The sequence below is a fragment of the Entelurus aequoreus genome, linkage group LG12 (assembly GCF_033978785.1).
Source record: "Entelurus aequoreus isolate RoL-2023_Sb linkage group LG12, RoL_Eaeq_v1.1, whole genome shotgun sequence".
Taxonomy (NCBI): domain Eukaryota; kingdom Metazoa; phylum Chordata; class Actinopteri; order Syngnathiformes; family Syngnathidae; genus Entelurus; species Entelurus aequoreus.
Genome location: NC_084742.1, coordinates 51976635 through 52001171, shown reverse-complemented (window position 1 = coordinate 52001171; position 24537 = coordinate 51976635). Strand labels below are relative to the sequence as shown.

The window sequence follows — 24537 nt, the reverse complement described above, 5'->3', positions numbered from 1 at the left end:
CCCGAGCTCATCTAAGATGGACTGATGCAAAGTGGAAAAGTGTTCTGTGGTCTCACGTGTCCACATTTTGAATTGTTTTTGGAAACTGTGGACATCGTGGATAAGAACCATCCGGGTTGTTATTGGCGCAAAGTTGATAAGCCAGCATCTGTGATGGTATGGGGGTGTATTAGTGCCCAATGCATGGGTAACTTACACATCTGTGAAGGCACCATTCATGCTGAAAGGTACATACAGGTTTTGGAGCAACATATGTTGCCATCCAAGCAACATTTTTTTCATAGTCGCCCCTGCTTATTTCAGCAAGACAATGCCAAGCCACGTGTTACAACAGCGTGGCTTCATAGTAAAAGAGTGCGGGTACTAGACTGGCCTGCCTCTAGTCTAGACCTGTCTCCCATTGAAAAATTAAAAACCCTAAAATACCACAACGGAGACCCCGGACTGTTGAACAACTTAAGCTGTACATCAAGCAAGAATGGGAAAGAATTCCACCTGAAAAGCTTCAAAAATTGGTCTCTTCAGTTCCCAAACGTTTTACTCAGTGTTGTTAAAAGGAAAGGCCATGTAACACAGTGGTAAAAATGCCCCTGTGCCAACTTTTTTGCAATGTGTTGCTGCTACTAAATTTTAAGTTAATGATTATATGCAAAAAAAATATTTAGTTTCTCAGTTCCAACATTGAATATCTTGTCTTTGCAGTCTATTCAATTGAATATAAGTTGAAAAGTATTTGCAAATCATTGTATTCTGTTTTTTTTTTTTTACGAATTACACAACGTGCCAACTTCACTGGTTTTGGGTTTTGTAAATCCAATATACTGCAAAAGAAGGCGAATTCTGCAGCACTGAATTGAATACATTTCAAACAAATTGATAGTACATAATAATAATAATATGTATGCGTCTTATCCATTCATCAATAACATTTAAGTGTAAATGAAAACACAGCTTCACCACTTCAGTTGTAATTATTGCGCTTAAGAAACGTCTTTGACTTTTTGCTCCAGACTTCTGCTGTTTGTTTGGTACAGACATCAGCAACCTAACATAGCAAAGGATGAAGCTTTTAAATTAATGTATTATTCTCTCTCTCTCTCTCTCTCTCTCTCTCTCTCTCTCTCTCAATCCCACAGTAAGCTCCACCTCCCCAGTGCCCCTCCCCCCCTCAATGAGGGTGAAAGTTTGGTGAGCAGAATCCTCCAACTTGGACCGCCAGGGACAAATTTCCTGGGGTAGGCTGCATGGTATATTTTCTGTTTTGTTTGTGACATTTTCTGTCCTAGAATCCCGACTAAGGTCTCAAATGTATGTTATTAAAGTTGTATATTGTTTGTATGGTGTAAAAAAAATAAATAAAGGTACTTCAAAATACAATTAAGAAAACAAATCTATTTTCTTAGGTGTAATGTTTATTCAAGAAAAAAAAAGGTAGAATTATGAATAATAATTGGATAGATGGATGGAATTTTCACTAATACAAAGGTATGTTTTCAAAAAAGAGTTTAATAAAAGTGTTTTCAAGTATAGACGTCAGTTTTGCAAAAAAAATAAAGCAATTTTTTAAGAAAAAGGGATATATTGTCAAAGTAAAGAGTTATATATTTAGTTATATTCTTTTTTTATTATTATTACAAACGGTTTGGTATTTTTTAGAAGAAAGCTAGATTTTCTTTCAATAGAATACATTTTTTTTTTTTTTTCCAAGGAAAGATGTTGAGAAAAATTTAACTTTTTTGATAAATCGAAAAATATACACTACCGTTCAAAAGTTTGGGGTCACCCAAACAATTTTGTGGAATAGCCTTCATTTCTAAAAACAAGAATAGACTGTCGGGTTTCAGATGAAAGTTCTCTTTTTCTGGCCATTTTGAGCGTTTAATTGACCCCACAAATGTGATGCTCCAGAAACTCAATCTGCTCAAAGGAAGGTCAGTTTTGTAGCTTCTGTAACGAGCTAAACTGTTTTCAGATGTGTGAACATGATTGCACAAGGGTTTTCTAATCATCAATTAGCCTTCTGAGCCAATGAGCAAACACATTGTACCATTAGAACACTGGAGTGATAGTCGCTGGAAATGGGCCTCTATACACCTATGTAGATATTGCACCAAAAACCAGACATTTGCAGCTAGAAAAGTCATTTACCACATTAGCAATGTATAGAGTGTATTTCTTTAAAGTTAAGACTAGTTTAAAGTTATCTTCATTGAAAAGTACAGTGCTTTTCCTTCAAAAATAAGGACATTTCAATGTGACCCCAAACTTTTGAACGGTAGTGTGTATATATATATATATATATATATATATATATATATATATATATATATATATATATATATATATATATATATATATATATATATATATACATACTCACTCTGCATTTGAGCTACCTTTAGACCTCAGCTAAAAAGAAAACCCAACCTGTAATATCAGCCGTGGATCTACTAGAGGGAGACTTTTGCAAGAATGTAAGCTCTTCATATGAGATGAAGCAACCATGAGCCACAAATCTGCATTTGAAGCTTTAGAAAGGTCACTTAAAGATCTTCTGCGTTATTCACAAAGCATGGGTGGAGCAACGGTTCTATTGGCCAAAGATATCCAGCAAACATTACCAGTGATTCCGAAAGAAACACGAGCAGATGAAGTGAATACCTGCAAAAAAAATAAAATCACACTTATGGTCAGAAGTGAAACACTTTTGACTATCAACCAATATGAGAGTCCTGTTATCAGGAGATCAACAAGCTGGCATATTCTCAGAGCAACTACTTCAGTAGGGAAATAGGAAGCGGGAGTCTGAACTTGATGCTCTGGTTACCCTACCTTTTGGAATGTTTGTAGAAACCCAGCCAAGGTCATTTCATCAACGCTGTCTTCCCAGACATAATTCAAAACTAACACAAAATTCCAAAGACCAAAACTGGCTCAGTCAAGGATCTAAACACTCTCCTACGAATGTTACAGTTGATGAGCTGGACCATAGACTCTTAAATCATCTGTCAGGAGTTAAAATTGTCTACAAATCCATAGAAAGCATGAAAGATCCAGAGGAAGCTGTAAATTACCCAACGGAAATCCTTAATAGCTTAGCTCCACCTGGTCTTCTGCCTTACTCTCTTACCTTAAGGTTGGTGCACCTACTATGCTTCTCCGAAACCTTGATGGCCAAACCTTTGCAAAGAGATATGGCTGACAGTCAAAAGGCTTCTTTTAAGAGTAATTAAAGCAAATGTGATGACAAGCAAAGCCAAAGGAACCAATGTCTTCATTCCAAAAATACCTTTGATCCCATCCGACTTGCCGTTTGAATTCAAACGTCTTCAGTTTCAAGTCAAATTAAGTTTTGCCATGACCATAAACAAAGCCCAGGAACCATCCCTTAAAGTTGTAGGATTTCACCAGGATGAGCCAATCTTTTCACATGGCCAGCTTTATGTTCGGTGTTCCAGAGTTGGAATCCTCACAAATCTTTTCATCTACTCAGCAAACAAAAAGACAACGAATTCCGTCTACCCCGAAGCCTTAGACAACTGAACTTCGAGTCCTCAAGTCAATATAGAAATATCCAGCTTTCCCTATCATTTAATAGAATATTAAACCAAAATTATATTTTACCAAATTCAGTCATTGCCCTCAAGCATGCTGCCATCAAGTGGAGGGGGTGTAGAGTAGCCAATATCTACGTATTAGTAAAACTGAAGCATGCCTCAAAAGTACCGCCAGAATATAACCTGATGGCCCGTGCAATGCCGGGTACCCCTGCTAGTATTTTGATAAATACAGGGAAAATCAAGCGTACTCGTAAACGGCGCATACAACAACAACACATGGCTGTAGATGCAAAGTTAAATCATTCAATGAAACCTTACCCGAGCAAAAACGATGCATGTTCATCTGGTAGAGTCTTGATACCAATGTCCTTGACCCAGCCACACACAAAAAAAGTTGTAGGCCTCCATGCTTTTCTAAGTTTTCATCTGTTTTGTTGTGTAGAATGATGTCTGGAGCACAAAATAGTTTGACATGTCTTGGAACTCTACCTACGAATAATTCTTGATATCACCCAACAAACCTCTTTTTTATAAAGTATAGGGAAAGATTCCATTGCATAGTTTGATTTTTTTGCTCGTATCTGCTATTTGCAGGAATATCTAGGCCTCGTGCATACTCAGATATTTTGTGCGCTGCAAAAGCAGCCATGGCTTTGTTGACCACCAATGTTTTCCACTTCCAGGCTGAAGTCACATGACTGAGTACAAGTAATAAATGTTTTGGGGACGGGGGACAATGGAGGCAGTTTTTAAACAAGTTTGAACTGTAGATTTTGTAGGGAGCGGTTGAAGATATCAATGATCTGCTTGCGCTGTGGAAGGCGGCTGCATCTCCAGTAGCTCTGTAGTTCTAGATCTTTTAAACGTATTTTATCTTTATCTTTTATCTTTAATTATTATTATTATTTATTAGATCTTATAAACTTTTATTTTATCTTTTATCTTTTGTCTTTTATCTTTTTTATGTTTTCTTTGAAGACAATGAATCCCTGTACATATCCAATGGATACTTTTGGTTTTAAAAGACCAAGAGCCAGCTTTCTTACTTATTCGAGAGAGGAGCTGCTCACTCTGAAAACATCGGGGCGTACTGGTATCCGACACTCCATTCCAGTGGAGCTGAGGAAGAATCCTCGGGGCTGCAAAGCGGGGGCTAAGCTAAAGGCTAAGCGAGAGGAAAATCGACGGCGCTACAAACCATCCATTCCTTCCGCCATCATGGGGAATGTGAACTCGCTGCCAAACAAGATCGACGAGCTTCATGGACTAAAAAGCCAGCGTGCATATCGAGAGAGCAGCCTGTTTATCTTCACGGAAACGTGGCTAAACCATCTGGTACCGGATGATAACGTGGACCTGCAGGGATTCACCGCAGTGAGAGCTGACAGAGACACAAAAGCATGTGGGAAAAGCAAAGGTGGGGGGCTCATCATATACGTTAACAACCGCTGGTGTAACCCGGGACACATCTCCGTGAAGAAAGTCTTGTGTTGCCCGGACCTGGAGCTACTAGCTGTTAGCCTCCGGCCATACTATCTGCCGAGGGAGTTCAGTCACATGATTTCCCTCTGTGTTTACATTCCCCCGAGGGCAGATGCAGCCAGTGCATGTGAGATGATCCACGCCATCACATCAAGGCTACAGACAAAACATCCTGAGGCTTTTTTCATCATTTCTGGGGACTTTAATCATGCTACTTTGGACTCAACGTTAGCTGCTTTTTACCAGGCTGTGGATTGTCCCACGAGAAACAACAGGACAATTGACCTACTGTATGCTACTGTCAAGGATGCATACAAGGTCACACCCCTCCCCCCACTAGGGAAGTCTGACCACAATCTTGTCCATTTGCAGCCAAAATACACCCCCCTGGTCCAAAGGCAGCCTGTTAACACTTGCTCTGTGAGGAGATGGTCCCCTGAAATGGAAGATGCCCTCAGGGACTGCTACAACACCACAGACTGGGACGTGCTGCTTCCACAGGGTGAGGACATTGATGGGCTGACTCACTGTCTCACGGATTACCTCAACTTCTGTGTGGACGTGATCTGCCCTGCTAAGACTGTTCGGTGCAACCCTAATAACAAACCCTGGGTAACACAAGAGGTTAAAGCTGTCCTCAACAAGAAGAAAGCTGCCTTCAGGAGTGGAGACAGGGAGGCAATGAGAGCAGCACAGCGGGAGGTGAAACAACGCGTGAGGGAAGCTAAGGACAGCTACAGGAAGAAGCTGGAGCAGAAGCTGCAGCAGAACAACATGAGGGAGGTCTGGGAAGGTGTGAAAACCATCACAGGCCACAAGGCAAAGACCAGAGCTGTTGGGGGGACAATAGAGAGGGCCAATGAGATGAATAACTTCTTCAACCGGTTCAACCAGCCCGTGTCCTCTCCACCCCTCACTCCCCATCGCAGCCACCCCCTTTCCCATCAACGCACCTCCCCCCCAGCCATGGCAACACCCTCCTCCACCACCTCTACGCAGACATTAGTCATCTCTGCGGACCAGGTCAGAGGTCAACTGAGGAAGCTACAGCCTAGGAAAGCAGCAGGCTCAGACAAGGTGTGCCCCCGACTCCTGAAGACCTGTGCTGCAGAACTGGGTGAACCACTCCAGCGGATCTTCAACCTCAGCCTGCAGCTGGGGAGAGTGCCCACCCTCTGGAAGACGTCGTGCATCGTTCCAGTTCCCAAAAAGAACTGCCCCAGTGAGCTGAACGACTACAGACCAGTGGCGCTCACCTCTCATATAATGAAGACAATGGAGCGGCTCTTTCTCAGCCTCCTCAGACCACAGGTGCAACATGCCCAGGACAGCCTGCAGTTTGCGTACCAGGCAGGCGTTGGTGTGGAGGATGCTATCCTTTACCTGCTGCACCGAGCCCACTCACACCTGGATAAGGGAAATGGCGCTGTGAGGATCCTGTTCCTGGACTTCTCGAGTGCCTTTAATACTATCCAGCCCCGCCTACTCCAGGACAAGCTGGACAGAATGCGAGTGAATCCCTGCCTTGTTGCCTGGATTTCAGACTACCTCACCGATAGGCCACAGTGCGTCAGACTGAAGGACATCACATCTGACACTGTGATCAGCAGCACCGGAGCACCGCAGGGAACGGTGCTGGCCCCTCTTCTCTTCACCCTGTACACCGCTGACTTCTGCTACAACTCAGAGCTGTGTCACATCCAGAAGTATGCGGATGACACAGCCATCGTCGGGTGCATCAGGGACGGCAGAGAGGAGGAGTTTCGGAGGCTGGCGAGGTACTTTGTTGTCTGGTGCCACAGGAACCTCTTGCAGCTCAACCCTTCAAAGACCAAGGAGCTGGTTATTGACTTTGGGAGGTCGAGTCCAAGGTCACAACCTATTGTGATCGAGGGAGTCGAGGTACAGACCGTGGACTCATTCAAGTACCTCGGGGTGTGGGTGGACAACAAGCTGGACTGGACTGTTAACACGGACCACTTGTACAGGAAAGGACAGAGCAGGCTGTACTTCCTGAGGAGGCTGCACTCCTTCAACGTCTGTAAAAAACTATTGTGGATGTACTACCAGTCTGTGGTTGCCAGTGTTCTGTACTACATCGTAGTGTGCTGGGGGGGCAGTATATCTAAGAAGGACAGCTCCAGACTGGAGAAACTGATCAGGCGGGCCAGTTCTACGATCGGACTAAAACTGGACTCACTGGTGACGGTGGCAGAGAAGAGGACTGTGGAAAAACTAGTGAGCATCCTGGATGATGCCAGTCACCCTCTGCATACCGTTATCAGTAGCCAGAGGAGCCTGTTCAGTGCTAGACTGCTTCATCCCAAGTGCAGGACTAATAGACTAAAAAACTCCTTTGTCCCACACGCCATTAGACTGTACAACTCCTCTCTGGGAGGGAGGGGGGGTACTAGAATGACGGGGGATGCAAAACAATAACAGTGTAATACGTTTTCATAACATGGTCACTAATGCCTAGTTTCTCTTGTTATATTCTTATTTTACTGTTATATTTGTATTCTCATTGATGCTTTTTGTTTTTATTCTATTGTAATATTTTTCTATTTTGTTTTCATTTATACCCCCATTATTTACTTTTTTAAATTCGATCTCAATTCTGTACACTGCTGCTGGAATTTTAATTTTCCTGAGGGAACTCTCCTGAAGGAATCAATAAAGTACTATCTATCTATTTATCTATCTAGCTGACTTCATGTAGAGTAACCAACAAGTTTCTCCTGCTATTCCAGTCCCGTCATTGTGGAGGTCCCACACTTTGCTTCCCTGCGAGGGGGTGAGCGAGAACTTGTCATCTTGAGGAGCGAGACGGGGGACGGCTGGAAGGAACACCATTGTGAATACACCCAGGAAGAACTCAACCAGTTCCTCAACAGCATGGATGAAGGTATTTCCTGATCAGTTTTTTCTTACAACAAAAGACTACCTGGTTCTTAAACCGATGCCCCTGCAGAGCTGGACTCCCCGGAAGAGCTCCAGAAGAAGCGCATTTGCCGTATCATCACAAGAGATCTACCGCAATACTTCGCTGTGGTATCCCGTATCAGGCAAGATAGTATTCTCATCGGCCCAGAAGGAGGTGTCCTGAGCAGCACCGTAGTGCCCCAAGTGCAAGCAGTATTTCCAGAGGGGGCCCTAACTAAAAGGATCCGGGTCGGCCTACAGGTAATGGATATTTTGTTAATTTTTCAGACTTGTTTTCAACATTTGGTGATCATTTGAGGAAAAAAAAATACAAAAAAGCAACCCCCCCGTTCAAAAAAAGGTATATTTTTTAATGATAAAATAATTATTTTTAGTTATGTAGAAGTGGGAGTGGAAGAAGTGTCAAAAGATGGAACTAACTGTTTTAATGACATTCAGACTTTACTTAAATCAACGACAGAGCAGCATCTCCTCATCCGCCGGAATTGTGTCCCGTGAAAAAACGTCCGACCGGAGCTCTCTAATAATTAAAGTTCCTTGGGCGAATAATGTAAACTCACTACACCGGTATGTTTTAGCGCTTCCATGGCAGATATAAGTAAGAACTTTACACTACTTCATATTAGAAATGGCAACAGCGGAGGATGAATATCCCATAACAAGAAGATAGAGAAAAAGAAGAAACTTATCGATTACGGCGTTGCCACGGACTACAATGGCGGACCCGTGCAAATTTTCAGGACCTATGCAGATCCCAAATACAGATCAGCAGGTACCAAAAGGTATGAAAAGTTAATTTTGCATAATAATGCGAAACAAAATGCCAGATATGTCTTACCTTATACACACACCATAATAATACTCGTATGTTGAAGCGAAGTACAATCCATCAAGCGGTGCGGCTTCATAGCTTACCAAAGTTCTACTAAAACATTTTGATAGATTTTCGAGCGCCATGTGTAATGTTTTACATTTTCAATGGAACATATAAAATGATGGTGTTGTTTACTGACTCATATTGCAGTCTACATGTACAGTATTTCTTATATGTGACTGCCATCACATTGCAGTCTACACATATCTCTTATGTGTGACTGCCATCTACTGGTCACACTTATCATTTCACCATGTACCAAATAAAATAGCTTCGAGGTCGGTAGGCACAACCAAAATGATTCCGTATATTAGGCGCACCAGGCTATAAGGCGCATTGTCGAGTTTGGAGAAAATGAAAGGATTTTAAGTGTGCCTTATAGTCCGAAAAATACAGTAGCTTTAACTTGTTTATTTATTATCTTGCAAACGTTGACAGCCCTAGTTACATTAAATAAATATTTTCATGTAAATAAAGTTGATATTCTTGGAAAAAAAAGGATGTTTTTATTCTAAAAACATAATGTTAAAGAGTCCAATATTTTCAGTGAAAATAATTATCTGTTTTGCAATAAACAAGTCTGCTATGTTGGTAATAAAAAAATGTGTTTTTTACAAAAATATAAGTTGTACATTTCAGATTTTTAAAAAAAAACTATACATATTTTGAAAGTAATATCATAACTGTTTAATTGTACAAAAAGGCCCAGTCTGTAGGTGTGGACGTTGTCCAGAGGACTGTAAGGAACAAGTCCAGCTTCAGCCCCATCGTCACTCTGGAGCCGCGTCGACGGAAGTTCCACAAACCTATCACGGTGACCATGCCGGTCCCCAAAGAGTACTCTGACCTGGCAGGTCTCCAGCACGGTTTGGGGCGAGACACGCCAACATTACGACTGCTGTGCAGCATTACAGGTAACAGCACCGCAGGCGTACTGAAATATTGAACTCTAATTATAGGTGACACGCTTGATTTGATTGGCTTAGCCCAGGGGTCGGGAACCTAAAATGTTGAAAGAGCCATATTGGACCAAAAATACCAAAAAAGAAAAATCTGTCTGGAGCCGCAAAAAATTAAAAGCCTTATATAGATATTATAATGAAGACAACACATTATGTAAGTGTCTATATTAGCTATACAAGCCTACTATTAAAATTACTTTAAAAGTCTTATATAAGTCTTATAATGAAAACAACACATGATGTAAGTGTCTATATTAGCTATAAAAGCCTACTATCAAAAGGACTTTAAAAGTCTTATATAAGTCTTATAATGAAGACAACACATGATGTAAGTGTCTATATTAGCTATAAAAGCCTAATATCAAAATGACTTTAAAAGTCTTATATAAGTCTTATAATGAAAACAACACATGATGTAAGTGTCTATATTAGCTATAAAAGCCTACTATCAAAAGGACTTTAAAAATCTTATATAAGTCTTATAATGAGGACAACACATGATGTAAGTGTCTATATTACCTATACAAGCCTACTATCAAAATTACTTTTAAATTCTTATATAAGTCTTATAATGAAGAGAACACATGATGTAAGTGTCTATATTAGCTATAAAAGCCTAATATCAAAATGACTTTAAAAGTCTTATATAAGTGTTATAATGAAGACAACACATGATGTAAGTGTCTATATTAGCTATAAAAGCCTACTATTAAAATGACTTTAAAAGTCTTGTATAAGTGTTATAATGAAGACAACACATGATGTAAGTGTCTATATTAGCTATAAAAGCCTAATATCAAAATGACTTTAAAAGTCTTATATAAGTCTTATAATGAAAACAACACATGATGTAAGTGTCTATATTAGCCATAAAAGCCTACTATCAAAAGGACTTTAAAAGTTTTGTATAAGTCTTATAATGAAGACAACACATGATCTAAGTGTCTATATTAGCTATACAAGCCTACTATCAAAATGACTTTAAAAGTCTTATATAAGTCTTATACTGAAGACAACACATGATGTAAGTGTCTATATTAGCTATACAAGCCTATTATCAAAATGACTTTAAAAATCTTATATAAGTGTTATAATGAAGACAACACATGATGTAAGTGTCTATATTAGCTATACAAGCCTACTATCAAAATGACTTTAAAAATCTTATATAAGTCTTATAATGAAGACAACACATGATGTAAGTGTCTATATTAGCTATACAAGCCTACTATCAAAATTACTTTTAAATTCTTATGTACGTCTTATAATGAAGACAACACATGATGTAAGTGTCTATATTAGCTATACAAGCCTACTATCAAAATGACTTTAAAAGTCTTATATAAGTCTTATAATGAGGACAACACATGATGTAAGTGTCTATATTACCTATACAAGCCTACTATCAAAATGACTTTAAAAATCTTATATAAGTCTTTAAGTCTTATAATGAAGACAACACATGATGTAAGTGTCTATATTAGCTATACAAGCCTACTATCAAAATTACTTTTAAATTCTTATATACGTCTTATAATGAAGACAACACATGATGTAAGTGTCTATATTAGCTATACAAGCCTACTATCAAAATGACTTTAAAAGTCTTATATAAGTCTTATAACGAGGACAACACATGATGTAAGTGTCTATATTACCTATACAAGCCTACTATCATAATGACTTTAAAAGTCTTATATACGTCTTATAATGAAGACAGCACATGATGTAAGTGTCTATATTAGCTATACAAGCCTGCTATCAAAATGACTTTAAAAGTCTTATTGAAGTCTTACGTTTGTATAATGAAGACAACACATGATGTAAGTGTCTATATTAGCTATACAATGCTACTATCAAAATTACTTTAAAAGTCTTATATATGTCTTATAATGAAGACAACACATGATGTAAGTGTCTATATTAGCTATACAATGCTACTATCAAAATTACTTTAAAAGTCTTATATATGTCTTATAATGAAGACAACACATGATGTGTCTATATTAGCTATACAAGCCTACTATCAAAATGACTTTAAAATTCTTATATAAGTCTTATAATGAAGACAACACATGATTTAAGTGTCTATATTACCTATACAAGCCTACTATCAAAATGACTTTAAAAGTCTTATATAAGTCTTATAATGAAGACAACACATGATGTAAGTGTCTATATTAGCTATACAAGCCTACTATCAAAATGACTTTAAAATTCTTATATAAGTCTTATAATGAAGACAATACATGATGTAAGTGTCTATATTAGCTATACAAGCCTGCTATCAAAATGACTTTAAAAGTCTTATATAAGTGTTATAATGAAGACAACACATGATGTAAGTGTCTATATTAGCCTACTATCAAAATGACTTTAAAAGTCTTATATACGTCTTATAATGAAGACAACACATGATGTAAGTGTCTATATTAGCTATACAAGCCTACTATCAAAATGACTTTAAAAGTCTTATAATGAAGACAACACATGATATAAGTGTCTATATTAGCTATACAAGCCTACTATCAAAATGACTTTACAAGTCTTATATAAGTCTTATAATGAAAACAACACATGATGTAAGTGTCTATATTAGTTATACAAGCCTACTATCAAAATGACTTTAAAAATCTTATATAAGTCTTGCATTGAAGACAACACATGATGTAAGTGTCTATATTAGCTATATTAGCCTACTATCAAAATGACTTTAAAAGTCTTATATAAGTATTATAATGAAGACAACACATGATGTAAGTGTCTATATTAGCTATACAGGCCTACTATCAAAATGACTTTAAAAGTCTTATATAAGTCTTATAATGAAGACAACACATGATGTAAGTGTCTATATTAGCTATACAAGCCTACTATCAAAATGACTTTAAAAGTCTTATATAAGTATTTTAATGAAGACAACACATGATGTAAGTGTCTATATTAGCTATACAAGCCTACTATCAAAATGACTTTAAAAGTCTTATATAAGTCTTATAATGAAGACAACACATGATGTGTCTATATTAGCTATATAAGCCTACTATCAAAATGACTTTAAAAGTCTTATATAAGTCTTATAATGAAGACAACACATGATGTAAGTGTCTATATTAGCTATACAAGCCTACTATCAAAATGACTTTAAACGTCTTGTATAAGTCTTATAATGAAGACAACACATGATGTAAGTGTCTATATTAGTTATATTAGCCTACTATCAAAATTACTTTAAAAGTCTTATATAAGTGTTATAATGAAGACAACACATGATGTAAGTGTCTATATTAGCTATACAAGCCTACTATCAAAATGACTTTAAAAGTCTTATATAAGTCTTATAATGAAGACAACACATGATGTAAGTGTCTATATTAGCTATAAAAGCCTACTATCAAAAGGACTTTAAAAATCTTATATAAGTCTTATAATGAGGACAACACATGATGTAAGTGTCTATATTACCTATACAAGCCTACTATCAAAATTACTTTTAAATTCTTATATAAGTCTTATAATGAAGAGAACACATGATGTAAGTGTCTATATTAGCTATAAAAGCCTAATATCAAAATGACTTTAAAAGTCTTATATAAGTGTTATAATGAAGACAACACATGATGTAAGTGTCTATATTAGCTATAAAAGCCTACTATTAAAATGACTTTAAAAGTCTTATATAAGTGTTATAATGAAGACAACACATGATGTAATTGTCTATATTAGCTATAAAAGCCTAATATCAAAATGACTTTAAAAGTCTTATATAAGTCTTATAATGAAAACAACACATGATGTAAGTGTCTATATTAGCCATAAAAGCCTACTATCAAAAGGACTTTAAAAGTTTTGTATAAGTCTTATAATGAAGACAACACATGATCTAAGTGTCTATATTAGCTATACAAGCCTACTATCAAAATGACTTTAAAAGTCTTATATAAGTCTTATACTGAAGACAACACATGATGTAAGTGTCTATATTAGCTATACAAGCCTACTATCAAAATGACTTTAAAAGTCTTATATAAGTCTTATAATGAAGACAACACATGATGTAAGTGTCTATATTAGCTATACAAGCCTACTATCAAAATTACTTTTAAATTCTTATGTACGTCTTATAATGAAGACAACACATGATGTAAGTGTCTATATTAGCTATACAAGCCTACTATCAAAATGACTTTAAAAGTCTTATATAAGTCTTATAATGAGGACAACACATGATGTAAGTGTCTATATTACCTATACAAGCCTACTATCAAAATGACTTTAAAAATCTTATATAAGTCTTGCATTGAAGACAACACATGATGTAAGTGTCTATATTAGCTATATTAGCCTACTATCAAAATGACTTTAAAAGTCTTATATAAGTATTATAATGAAGACAACACATGATGTAAGTGTCTATATTAGCTATACAGGCCTACTATCAAAATGACTTTAAAAGTCTTATATAAGTCTTATAATGAAGACAACACATGATGTAAGTGTCTATATTAGCTATACAAGCCTACTATCAAAATGACTTTAAAAGTCTTATATAAGTATTTTAATGAAGACAACACATGATGTAAGTGTCTATATTAGCTATACAAGCCTACTATCAAAATGACTTTAAAAGTCTTATATAAGTCTTATAATGAAGACAACACATGATGTGTCTATATTAGCTATATAAGCCTACTATCAAAATGACTTTAAAAGTCTTATATAAGTCTTATAATGAAGACAACACATGATGTAAGTGTCTATATTAGCTATACAAGCCTACTATCAAAATGACTTTAAACGTCTTGTATAAGTCTTATAATGAAGACAACACATGATGTAAGTGTCTATATTAGTTATATTAGCCTACTATCAAAATTACTTTAAAAGTCTTATATAAGTGTTATAATGAAGACAACACATGATGTAAGTGTCTATATTAGCTATACAAGCCTACTATCAAAATGACTTTAAAAGTCTTATATAAGTCTTATAATGAAGACAACACATGATGTAAGTGTCTATATTAGCTATAAAAGCCTACTATCAAAAGGACTTTAAAAATCTTATATAAGTCTTATAATGAGGACAACACATGATGTAAGTGTCTATATTACCTATACAAGCCTACTATCAAAATTACTTTTAAATTCTTATATAAGTCTTATAATGAAGAGAACACATGATGTAAGTGTCTATATTAGCTATAAAAGCCTAATATCAAAATGACTTTAAAAGTCTTATATAAGTGTTATAATGAAGACAACACATGATGTAAGTGTCTATATTAGCTATAAAAGCCTACTATTAAAATGACTTTAAAAGTCTTATATAAGTGTTATAATGAAGACAACACATGATGTAATTGTCTATATTAGCTATAAAAGCCTAATATCAAAATGACTTTAAAAGTCTTATATAAGTCTTATAATGAAAACAACACATGATGTAAGTGTCTATATTAGCCATAAAAGCCTACTATCAAAAGGACTTTAAAAGTTTTGTATAAGTCTTATAATGAAGACAACACATGATCTAAGTGTCTATATTAGCTATACAAGCCTACTATCAAAATGACTTTAAAAGTCTTATATAAGTCTTATACTGAAGACAACACATGATGTAAGTGTCTATATTAGCTATACAAGCCTACTATCAAAATGACTTTAAAAGTCTTATATAAGTCTTATAATGAAGACAACACATGATGTAAGTGTCTATATTAGCTATACAAGCCTACTATCAAAATTACTTTTAAATTCTTATGTACGTCTTATAATGAAGACAACACATGATGTAAGTGTCTATATTAGCTATACAAGCCTACTATCAAAATGACTTTAAAAGTCTTATATAAGTCTTATAATGAGGACAACACATGATGTAAGTGTCTATATTACCTATACAAGCCTACTATCAAAATGACTTTAAAAATCTTATATAAGTCTTTAAGTCTTATAATGAAGACAACACATGATGTAAGTGTCTATATTAGCTATACAAGCCTACTATCAAAATTACTTTTAAATTCTTATATACGTCTTATAATGAAGACAACACATGATGTAAGTGTCTATATTAGCTATACAAGCCTACTATCAAAATGACTTTAAAAGTCTTATATAAGTCTTATAACGAGGACAACACATCATGTAAGTGTCTATATTACCTATACAAGCCTACTATCATAATGACTTTAAAAGTCTTATATACGTCTTATAATGAAGACAGCACATGATGTAAGTGTCTATATTAGCTATACAAGCCTGCTATCAAAATGACTTTAAAAGTCTTATTGAAGTCTTACGTTTGTATAATGAAGACAACACATGATGTAAGTGTCTATATTAGCTATACAATGCTACTATCAAAATTACTTTAAAAGTCTTATATATGTCTTATAATGAAGACAACACATGATGTAAGTGTCTCTATTAGCTATACAATGCTACTATCAAAATTACTTTAAAAGTCTTATATATGTCTTATAATGAAGACAACACATGATGTGTCTATATTAGCTATACAAGCGTACTATCAAAATGACTTTAAAATTCTTATATAAGTCTTATAATGAAGACAACACATGATTTAAGTGTCTATATTACCTATACAAGCCTACTATCAAAATGACTTTAAAAGTCTTATATAAGTCTTATAATGAAGACAACACATGATGTAAGTGTCTATATTAGCTATACAAGCCTACTATCAAAATGACTTTAAAATTCTTATATAAGTCTTATAATGAAGACAATACATGATGTAAGTGTCTATATTAGCTATACAAGCCTGCTATCAAAATGACTTTAAAAGTCTTATATAAGTGTTATAATGAAGACAACACATGATGTAAGTGTCTATATTAGCCTACTATCAAAATGACTTTAAAAGTCTTATATACGTCTTATAATGAAGACAACACATGATGTAAGTGTCTATATTAGCTATACAAGCCTACTATCAAAATGACTTTAAAAGTCTTATAATGAAGACAACACATGATATAAGTGTCTATATTAGCTATACAAGCCTACTATCAAAATGACTTTACAAGTCTTATACAAGTCTTATAATGAAAACAACACATGATGTAAGTGTCTATATTAGTTATACAAGCCTACTATCAAAATGACTTTAAAAATCTTATATAAGTCTTGCATTGAAGACAACACATGATGTAAGTGTCTATATTAGCTATATTAGCCTACTATCAAAATGACTTTAAAAGTCTTATATAAGTATTATAATGAAGACAACACATGATGTAAGTGTCTATATTAGCTATACAGGCCTACTATCAAAATGACTTTAAAAGTCTTATATAAGTCTTATAATGAAGACAACACATGATGTAAGTGTCTATATTAGCTATACAAGCCTACTATCAAAATGACTTTAAAAGTCTTATATAAGTCTTATAATGAAGACAACACATGATGTAAGTGTCTATATTAGCTATACAAGCCTACTATCAAAATGACTTTAAACGTCTTGTATAAGTCTTATAATGAAGACAACACATGATGTAAGTGTCTATATTAGTTATATTAGCCTACTATCAAAATGACTTTAAAAGTCTTATATAAGTGTTATAATGAAGACAACACATGATGTAAGTGTCTATATTAGCTATACAGGCCTACTATCAAAATGACTTTAAAAGTCTTATATAAGTCTTATAATGAAGACAACACATGATGTAAGTGTCTATATTAGCTATACAAGCCTACTATCAAAATGACTTTAAAAGTCTTATATAAGTATTTTAATGAAGACAACACATGATGTAAGTGTCTATATTAGCTATACAAGCCTACTATCAAAATGACTTTAAAAGTCTTATATAAGTCTTATAATGAAGACAACACATGATGTAAGTGTCTATATTAGCTATACAAGCCTACTATCAAAATGACTTTAAAAGTCTTATATAAGTCTTATAATGAAGACAACACATGATGTAAGTGTCTATATTAGCTATACAAGCCTACTATCAAAATGACTTTAAACGTCTTGTATAAGTCTTATAATGAAGACAACACATGATGTAAGTGTCTATATTAGTTATATTAGCCTACTATCAAAATGACTTTAAAAGTCTTATATAAGTGTTATAATGAAGACAACACATGATGTAAGTGTCTATATTAGCTATACAAGCCTACTATCAAAATGACTTTAAAAGTCTTATATAAGTCTTATAATGAAGACAACACATGATGTAAGTGTCTATATTAGCTATACAAGCCTACTATCAAAATGACTTTAAAAGTCTTATAATGAAGACAACACGTGATGTAAGTGTCTATATTAGCTATATTAGCCTACTATCAAAGGCTGATGCAAATCTTTGTTGACAGAAACGTTGTATTTTAATTTTTATTCCACACATTTTTGCAACATTAGAAATTATTAGTAAAATGGAGGCTTCTCACAGGGTGAGATAACTTCTGGAAATGACTGGCTCGGAATGGCCAAAGGTATAGATGTGTGTGTCCAAGTTAAAGGAAACTTCTATAATGGATTCATTACAATCTTTGCAAGTTGAGTAACATTTGCTGTGGTCTGGAACAACATGGCACACAAACCACTATGAGATTTGCAGCCAATATTACATACAGATAATGTGTCATGAGACATGCAAATATAAATTAAATACACAGAGGACATAAGTGAAGGAAATTAAATGATTTCAAATATACCTACAAACGAGGCATAATGATGCAATATGTACATACAGCTGGCCTAAATAGCATGTTAGCATGAATTAGCACTGACAAAAAATGCCTGTTAAGCACTCCAGCAAATCAATACAATCAACAAATGCTGTGCATTCACGCACAGCATACAACGTTTGGTGGACAAAACGAGAAAAAGGAGTGGCATAGAACACGTCTTTCTGTGGCAGCATCGCAGAAAGTTGTACATGTAAACAAACCACGGTGAGTTCAAGGATCGCTGAAATAAGTAGGACAAAACGGTGCTTGCCAAATACTCTCATTGGTGAAGCACGTCTAATATAAACAGTCGGATTTCTAACAATTAGGAAGGTTTGTGTCATGTTTGTTCTCCTACAGAAACCATATTTAAACAAAAAGTATATTTTTCCATTTTCACACATCTCTGAAAGAGGTCCAGGGAGCCACTAGGCCGGCGCTATGCAGCTCTAGAGCCGCGGGTTGCTGAACCCCGGCTTAGCCTGTGGCAAGCAGTAGCGGAATGCTACTGCTTGCCACTAACACCATTAACTGGTGTTAATGGAACCATTTACACTTTATAGGATTCCATTTTACAGACTATGTGTGATTTTCACGACAGTATGGGGCAAAGTGTTTACCTTTTCAGCTCAATAGTTCCGCTAGTTATAGGTAGCCAACAGTACAATTAGCTACTGATAGCTAACAGTATTGTTAGCTCGAAGTCTAACTTGCTACACATGGTTAGCAGTAGAACTAGCAACTGATAGCTAATAATTCAGCTAGCTATTTTTAGCTTACAGTTTATGTTAACAGTTTTATGCTATTGGGGTTTTACAGGCGGAACAACGCCGGCCCAATGGGAGGACATCACCGGAACCACCCCGCTAACGTTTATCAATGATCACGTGTCCTTCACCACCAATGTCTCTGCCAGGTAACATGACTTCTCCATTGGATATTTTCGGACACACCCGACCTTATTCATCTCCCAGGTTCTGGCTCATTGACTGTCGGCAAGCGCAAGAGTCGGTAAGTTTCTCGTCACAAGTGTACCGCGAGATCATCTGCGTGCCCTACATGGCCAAGTTCCTGGTCTTCGCCAAAACCCACGACCCCATCGAGGCTCACCTGCGCTGCTTCTGCATGACGGACGACAAAGTGGACAAGACCCTGGAGCAGCAAGAGAACTTCACCCAGGTGGCCTGCAGTCGTGATGTGGAGGTGAGGAGAAAAAGTGCATTTCAAAACAAAAAGTCCAAGGTTTTCAAGGTAAAAATGTGAAAATATTTGAGAGGACTTTTCAGAAAGGATTCCTATATTTAGAGATGTCCGATAATATCGGCAGTCCGATATTATCGGACATCTCTAAATAAACAAACAAACTCATTTACCTTTTCAGATGCCAATGCTAGATCTCTTTTTTTGGTACAATGGGACCCCAGTTCGTTGTGATTTCTTACTCAGGTCCAATGTTCTACAGTTAGCAAAACAAATTCACCATCAGCCGGTAGATGCAACTTGATGCTGTCGTTTGTGTAGTACATTTGTTATTTGTGCCTGTGGTGATATGAATGACATCATCTTGCAGGACTTGGTTTTCCCAGATGCACTGGCTGTCTACCTTATCTGTGGTACTTTTGTTGACAACATTGACGCAGTAAACTTTGCCAGTGTAGTTTGTTCTACTCTGCTTGTTGTCGATGTAGCACCGTCCTCGAGTACTTCGCTTTAAGATGGTATTTTAAATTTGATGTGCGGCAATGATAAAAAGGTTTGTCGCTGCAATTCCAAAACGTTACTTCAGTTTTATCTAGAGATATCTAGAGATAAATGCTTTAAAATGTAATATCGGAAATGATCGGTATCTGTTTCAAAAAGTAGAATGTATGACTTTTTAAAACGCTGCTGTACGGAGTGGTACACGGACGTAGGGAGAAGTACAGAGCGCCAATAAACCTTAAAGGCACTGCCTTTGCGTGCCGGCCCAATCACATAATATCTACGGCTTTTCACACACACAAGTGAATGCAAGGCATACTTGGTCAACAGCCATACATGTCACACTGAGGGTGACTGTATAAACAACTTTAACACTGTTACAAATATGTGACACACTGTGAACCCACACCAAACAAAAATGACAAACACATTTCGGGAGAACATCCGCACCGTAACACAACATAAACACAACAGAACAAATACCCAGAACCCCTTGCAGCACTAACTCTTCCGGGACGCTACAATATACACTCCCGCTACCACCTACCCCCCACCCCCACACACACACACACCTCAACCCCGCCCACCTTAACCTCCTCATGTCCCAAATTCCAAGCTGCTGTTTTGAGGCGTGTTAAAAAATAATAATGCACTTTGTGACTTCAATAATAAATATGGCAGTGCCATGTTGGCATTTTTTTCCATAACTCGAGTTGATTTATTTTGGAAAACCTTGTTACATTGTTTAATGCATCCAGCGGGGCATCACAACAAAATTAGGCATAATAATGTGTTAATTCCACGACTGTATATATCGGTATCGGTTCATATGGGAATCGGTAATTAAAAGCTGGACAATATCGGATATCGGCAAAAAAGCCATTATCGGACATCTCTACCTGTATTATTATAGTATTATTATTTTTAAGAAAAATGTAGGTTTTAGAGGGAAAAACTAAATCTACATTCTCTGGAGTGATGAATCACGCTTTTCCATCTGGCAATCTGATGGACGAGTCTGGGTTTGGAGGTTGCCAGGAGAACGCTACATTTCGGACTGCATTGTGTGAAATTTGGTGGAGGAGGCATTATGGTGTGGGGTTGTTTTTCAGGAGTTGGGTTTGGCCCCTTAGTTCCAGTGAAAGGAACTTGTATAGCGCTTTTCTACCTTCAAGGTACTCAAAGCGCTTTGACACTGATTCCACATTCACACACTGATGGCGGGAGGCCCTAACCACAACCCATCAGGAGCAAGGGTGAAGTCCGTCAGTCTACCCCAGGGCAGCTGTGGCTACGAAAGTAGTTTACCACCACCAGGTGTGAATGAATGATGGGTTTTTAACATGTAAAGCGACTTTGGGTACTTAGAAAAGCGCTATATAAATCCCAGGTATTATTATTATTATTAAGTGTCTTACTCAAAGACACAATGGACGTGACGAGGTTGGTAGAAGGTGGGGATTGAACCAGGAACCCTCAGGTTGCTGGCACGGCCACTCCGTCCCCAATGTAGATGAACTTGACTGGCCTGCACAGAGTCCTGACCTGAACCCGATAGAACACCTTTGGGATTAATTAGAACGGAGACTGAGAGCCAGGCCTTATCGACCAACATCAGTGTGTGACTTCACCAATGCGCTTTTGGAAGAATGGTCGAAAATTCCTATAAACACACTCTGCAACCTTGTGGACAGCCTTCCCAGAAGAGTTGAAGCTGTAATAGCTGCAAAAGATGGACCGACATCATATTGAACCCTAAGGGTTAGGAATGGGATGGCACTTCAAGTTCATATATGAGTCAAGGCAGGTGGCCACATACTTTTGGCAATATAGTGTATATACAGTATATATATATATATATATATATATATATATATATATATATATATATATATATATATATATATATATATATATATATATATATATATATATATATATACATACATAAACCAAACCCAAAACCAGTGAAGTTGGCACGTTGTGTAATTCGTAAATAAAAACATAATACAATGATTTGCAAATCCTTTTCAACTTATATTCAATTGAATACGGTCAAACTTGAAAACTTAGTTATTTTTTGCAAATATCAGCTCATTTGGAGTTTGATGCCTGCAACGTGTTTCAAAAAAACTGGCACGAGTGGCAAAAAAGACTGAGAAAGTTGAGGAATGCTCATCAAACACTTATTTGTAACATCCCACAGGTGAACAGGCTAACTGGGAACAGGTGGGTGCCATGATTGGGTATAAAAGCAGCTTCCATGAAATGCTCAGTTATTCACAAACATGGATGGGGCGAGGGTCACCACTTTGTCAACAAATGCGTGAGCAAATTGTCGAACAGTTTTAGAACACCATTTCTCAGCGAGTTATTGCAAGGAATTTAGGAATTTCACCATCTACGGTCCGTAATATCAAAAGGTTCAGAGAATCTGGAGAAATCACTGCACGTAAGCAATGATATTACGGACCTTCGATCCCTCAGGCAGTACTGCATCAAAAAGCGACATCAGTGTGTAAAGGATATCACCACACGGCTCAGGAACACTTCAGAAAACCACTGTCAGTAACTACAGTTGGTCGCTACATCTGTAAGTGCAAGTTAAAACTCTACTATGCAAAGCGAAAGCCATTTATCAACAACACCCAGAAACACAGCCGGCTTCGCTGGGCCCGAGCTCATCTAAGATGGACTGATGCAAAGTGGAAAAGTGTTCTGTGATCTGACGAGTCCACAGAACCAAATGATCATTCTAAGTTAAAACAAAAAAATGAAGTTTCTCAGTTCGAACATTAAATATCTCGTCTTTGCAGTCCATTCAATTGAATATAGGTTGAAAATAATTTGCAAATAATTGTATTCTGTTTTTATTTACAATTTAAACAACATGCCAACTTCACTGGTTTTGGGTTTTGTACATTGTGTACCGTTTATTAGCATTATTTTGGCAATAAACGTTAAAAATAGTGGTGGACTTTGTGTGACTTCTTCTGGAAGATACAATACATTATCCATCTATCCATTTTCTACCGCTTGTCCCGTTCGGGGTCGCAGGGGGTGCTGGAGCCTAACTCAGCTACAATTGGGTGGAAGGTGGGGTACACCCTGGACAAGTCGTCACCTCATCACAGGGCCAACACAGATAGACAGACAACATTCACACTCACATTCACACACTAGGGACCATTTAGTGTTGCCAATCAACCTATCCCCAGGTGCATGTCTTTGGAGGTGGGAAGAAGCCGGAGTAATGTTGCGTTGACCAGCTCTTCCTCCCAGGGATTTTAAGCTGCTGGTCACTCCCAACTTCTTAAATGGCACATAAGCTGAAGTTTAAATTCATCACCAGGCAGTAGTTGGTATTTTGTAGTTTATTCTCAAAGCTTTGAAGACAAACGTGAGACCAAATCCAGTACAGAAGCGTTCCCTCGCCCAGTCTAGATCGATCTCCCTCCAAACCCACGGAAGTGCTGTGTTCTTCCCTCTGTCCCTCACTCCCACCCTCGTTGTTTTGACTACTCCCTGAGTTATCTCTACACCCTGCATTCCACTGCTAGAAGGCCATTACTTTGCAGACTAGAAAGAAGGAAGAATACTAGCTATTTTGTACTATGTTATGTTATGTTATGTTATTTTCATTTATTATGCGCCCCCCAACCAACTGTTACATCAGCCCGGGGCGCAGCCCGAGTGGAGAAACAAAAAAAACAGAAACAGAGACTGAGACACACAAAGGAATCTAAACTAAACATTTAAGACTCACAATGAAAACATAAATTAAAAGTCATCTGCGGTAAAAAGGTGAGTTTTAAGCCGTGCTCTAAAAGAGTCCAGAGTGGTGGCGGACTTAAACTCAGGGGGAGCTTATTCCACAACCTAGGTGCCATCACTGAGAAAGCACGGTCTCCCCTTGTCACTAGGTTTGACCGTGGGACCTTCAGGGTCATCTGGTTGTCTGATTTAAGGCAACGACCCAGCCTGGAGCTGGTGGGTTGGTCCAGGAGATCTTTAATATAAGCTGGGGCGAGACCATTGAGCGCTTTGAAGACGAACATGACAATCTTAAATTTCACTCTACGCTTCACCGTGAGCCAGTGAAGGGAGGAGAGGATGGGAGAAATATGTTCCCTCATTTTTGCGCCTGTCACCAGCCTGGCAGCCGCATTTTGTACTAGCTGCATGCTATGGATGGTCTTGTCGGTGACCCCAGCATAAAGGGCATTGCAATAGTCCAGTCTAGAAAAAATAAGCATCAACACGACCCTCCGTAGGTCACTGGGGGAGAGGAAAGACTT

At 37.0% G+C, this 24537-nt stretch overlaps 1 protein-coding gene across 12 annotated transcripts in view; it reads left to right on the top strand.

Moving 5' to 3' along the window:
• ank2b (ankyrin 2b, neuronal) overlaps positions 1-24537 on the top strand; it is a 163944-nt gene that overhangs the window by 125220 nt on the left and 14187 nt on the right. For all 12 annotated transcript variants that reach the window (XM_062066222.1, XM_062066227.1, XM_062066226.1 and 9 more), the window contains 6 exons: positions 1137-1235; positions 7793-7947; positions 8014-8225; positions 9563-9773; positions 19358-19454; positions 19513-19741. In XM_062066222.1, coding sequence (XP_061922206.1) covers positions 1137-1235; positions 7793-7947; positions 8014-8225; positions 9563-9773; positions 19358-19454; positions 19513-19741 — 1003 coding nt within the window. The remainder of the gene's footprint in view (positions 1-1136; positions 1236-7792; positions 7948-8013; positions 8226-9562; positions 9774-19357; positions 19455-19512; positions 19742-24537) is intronic.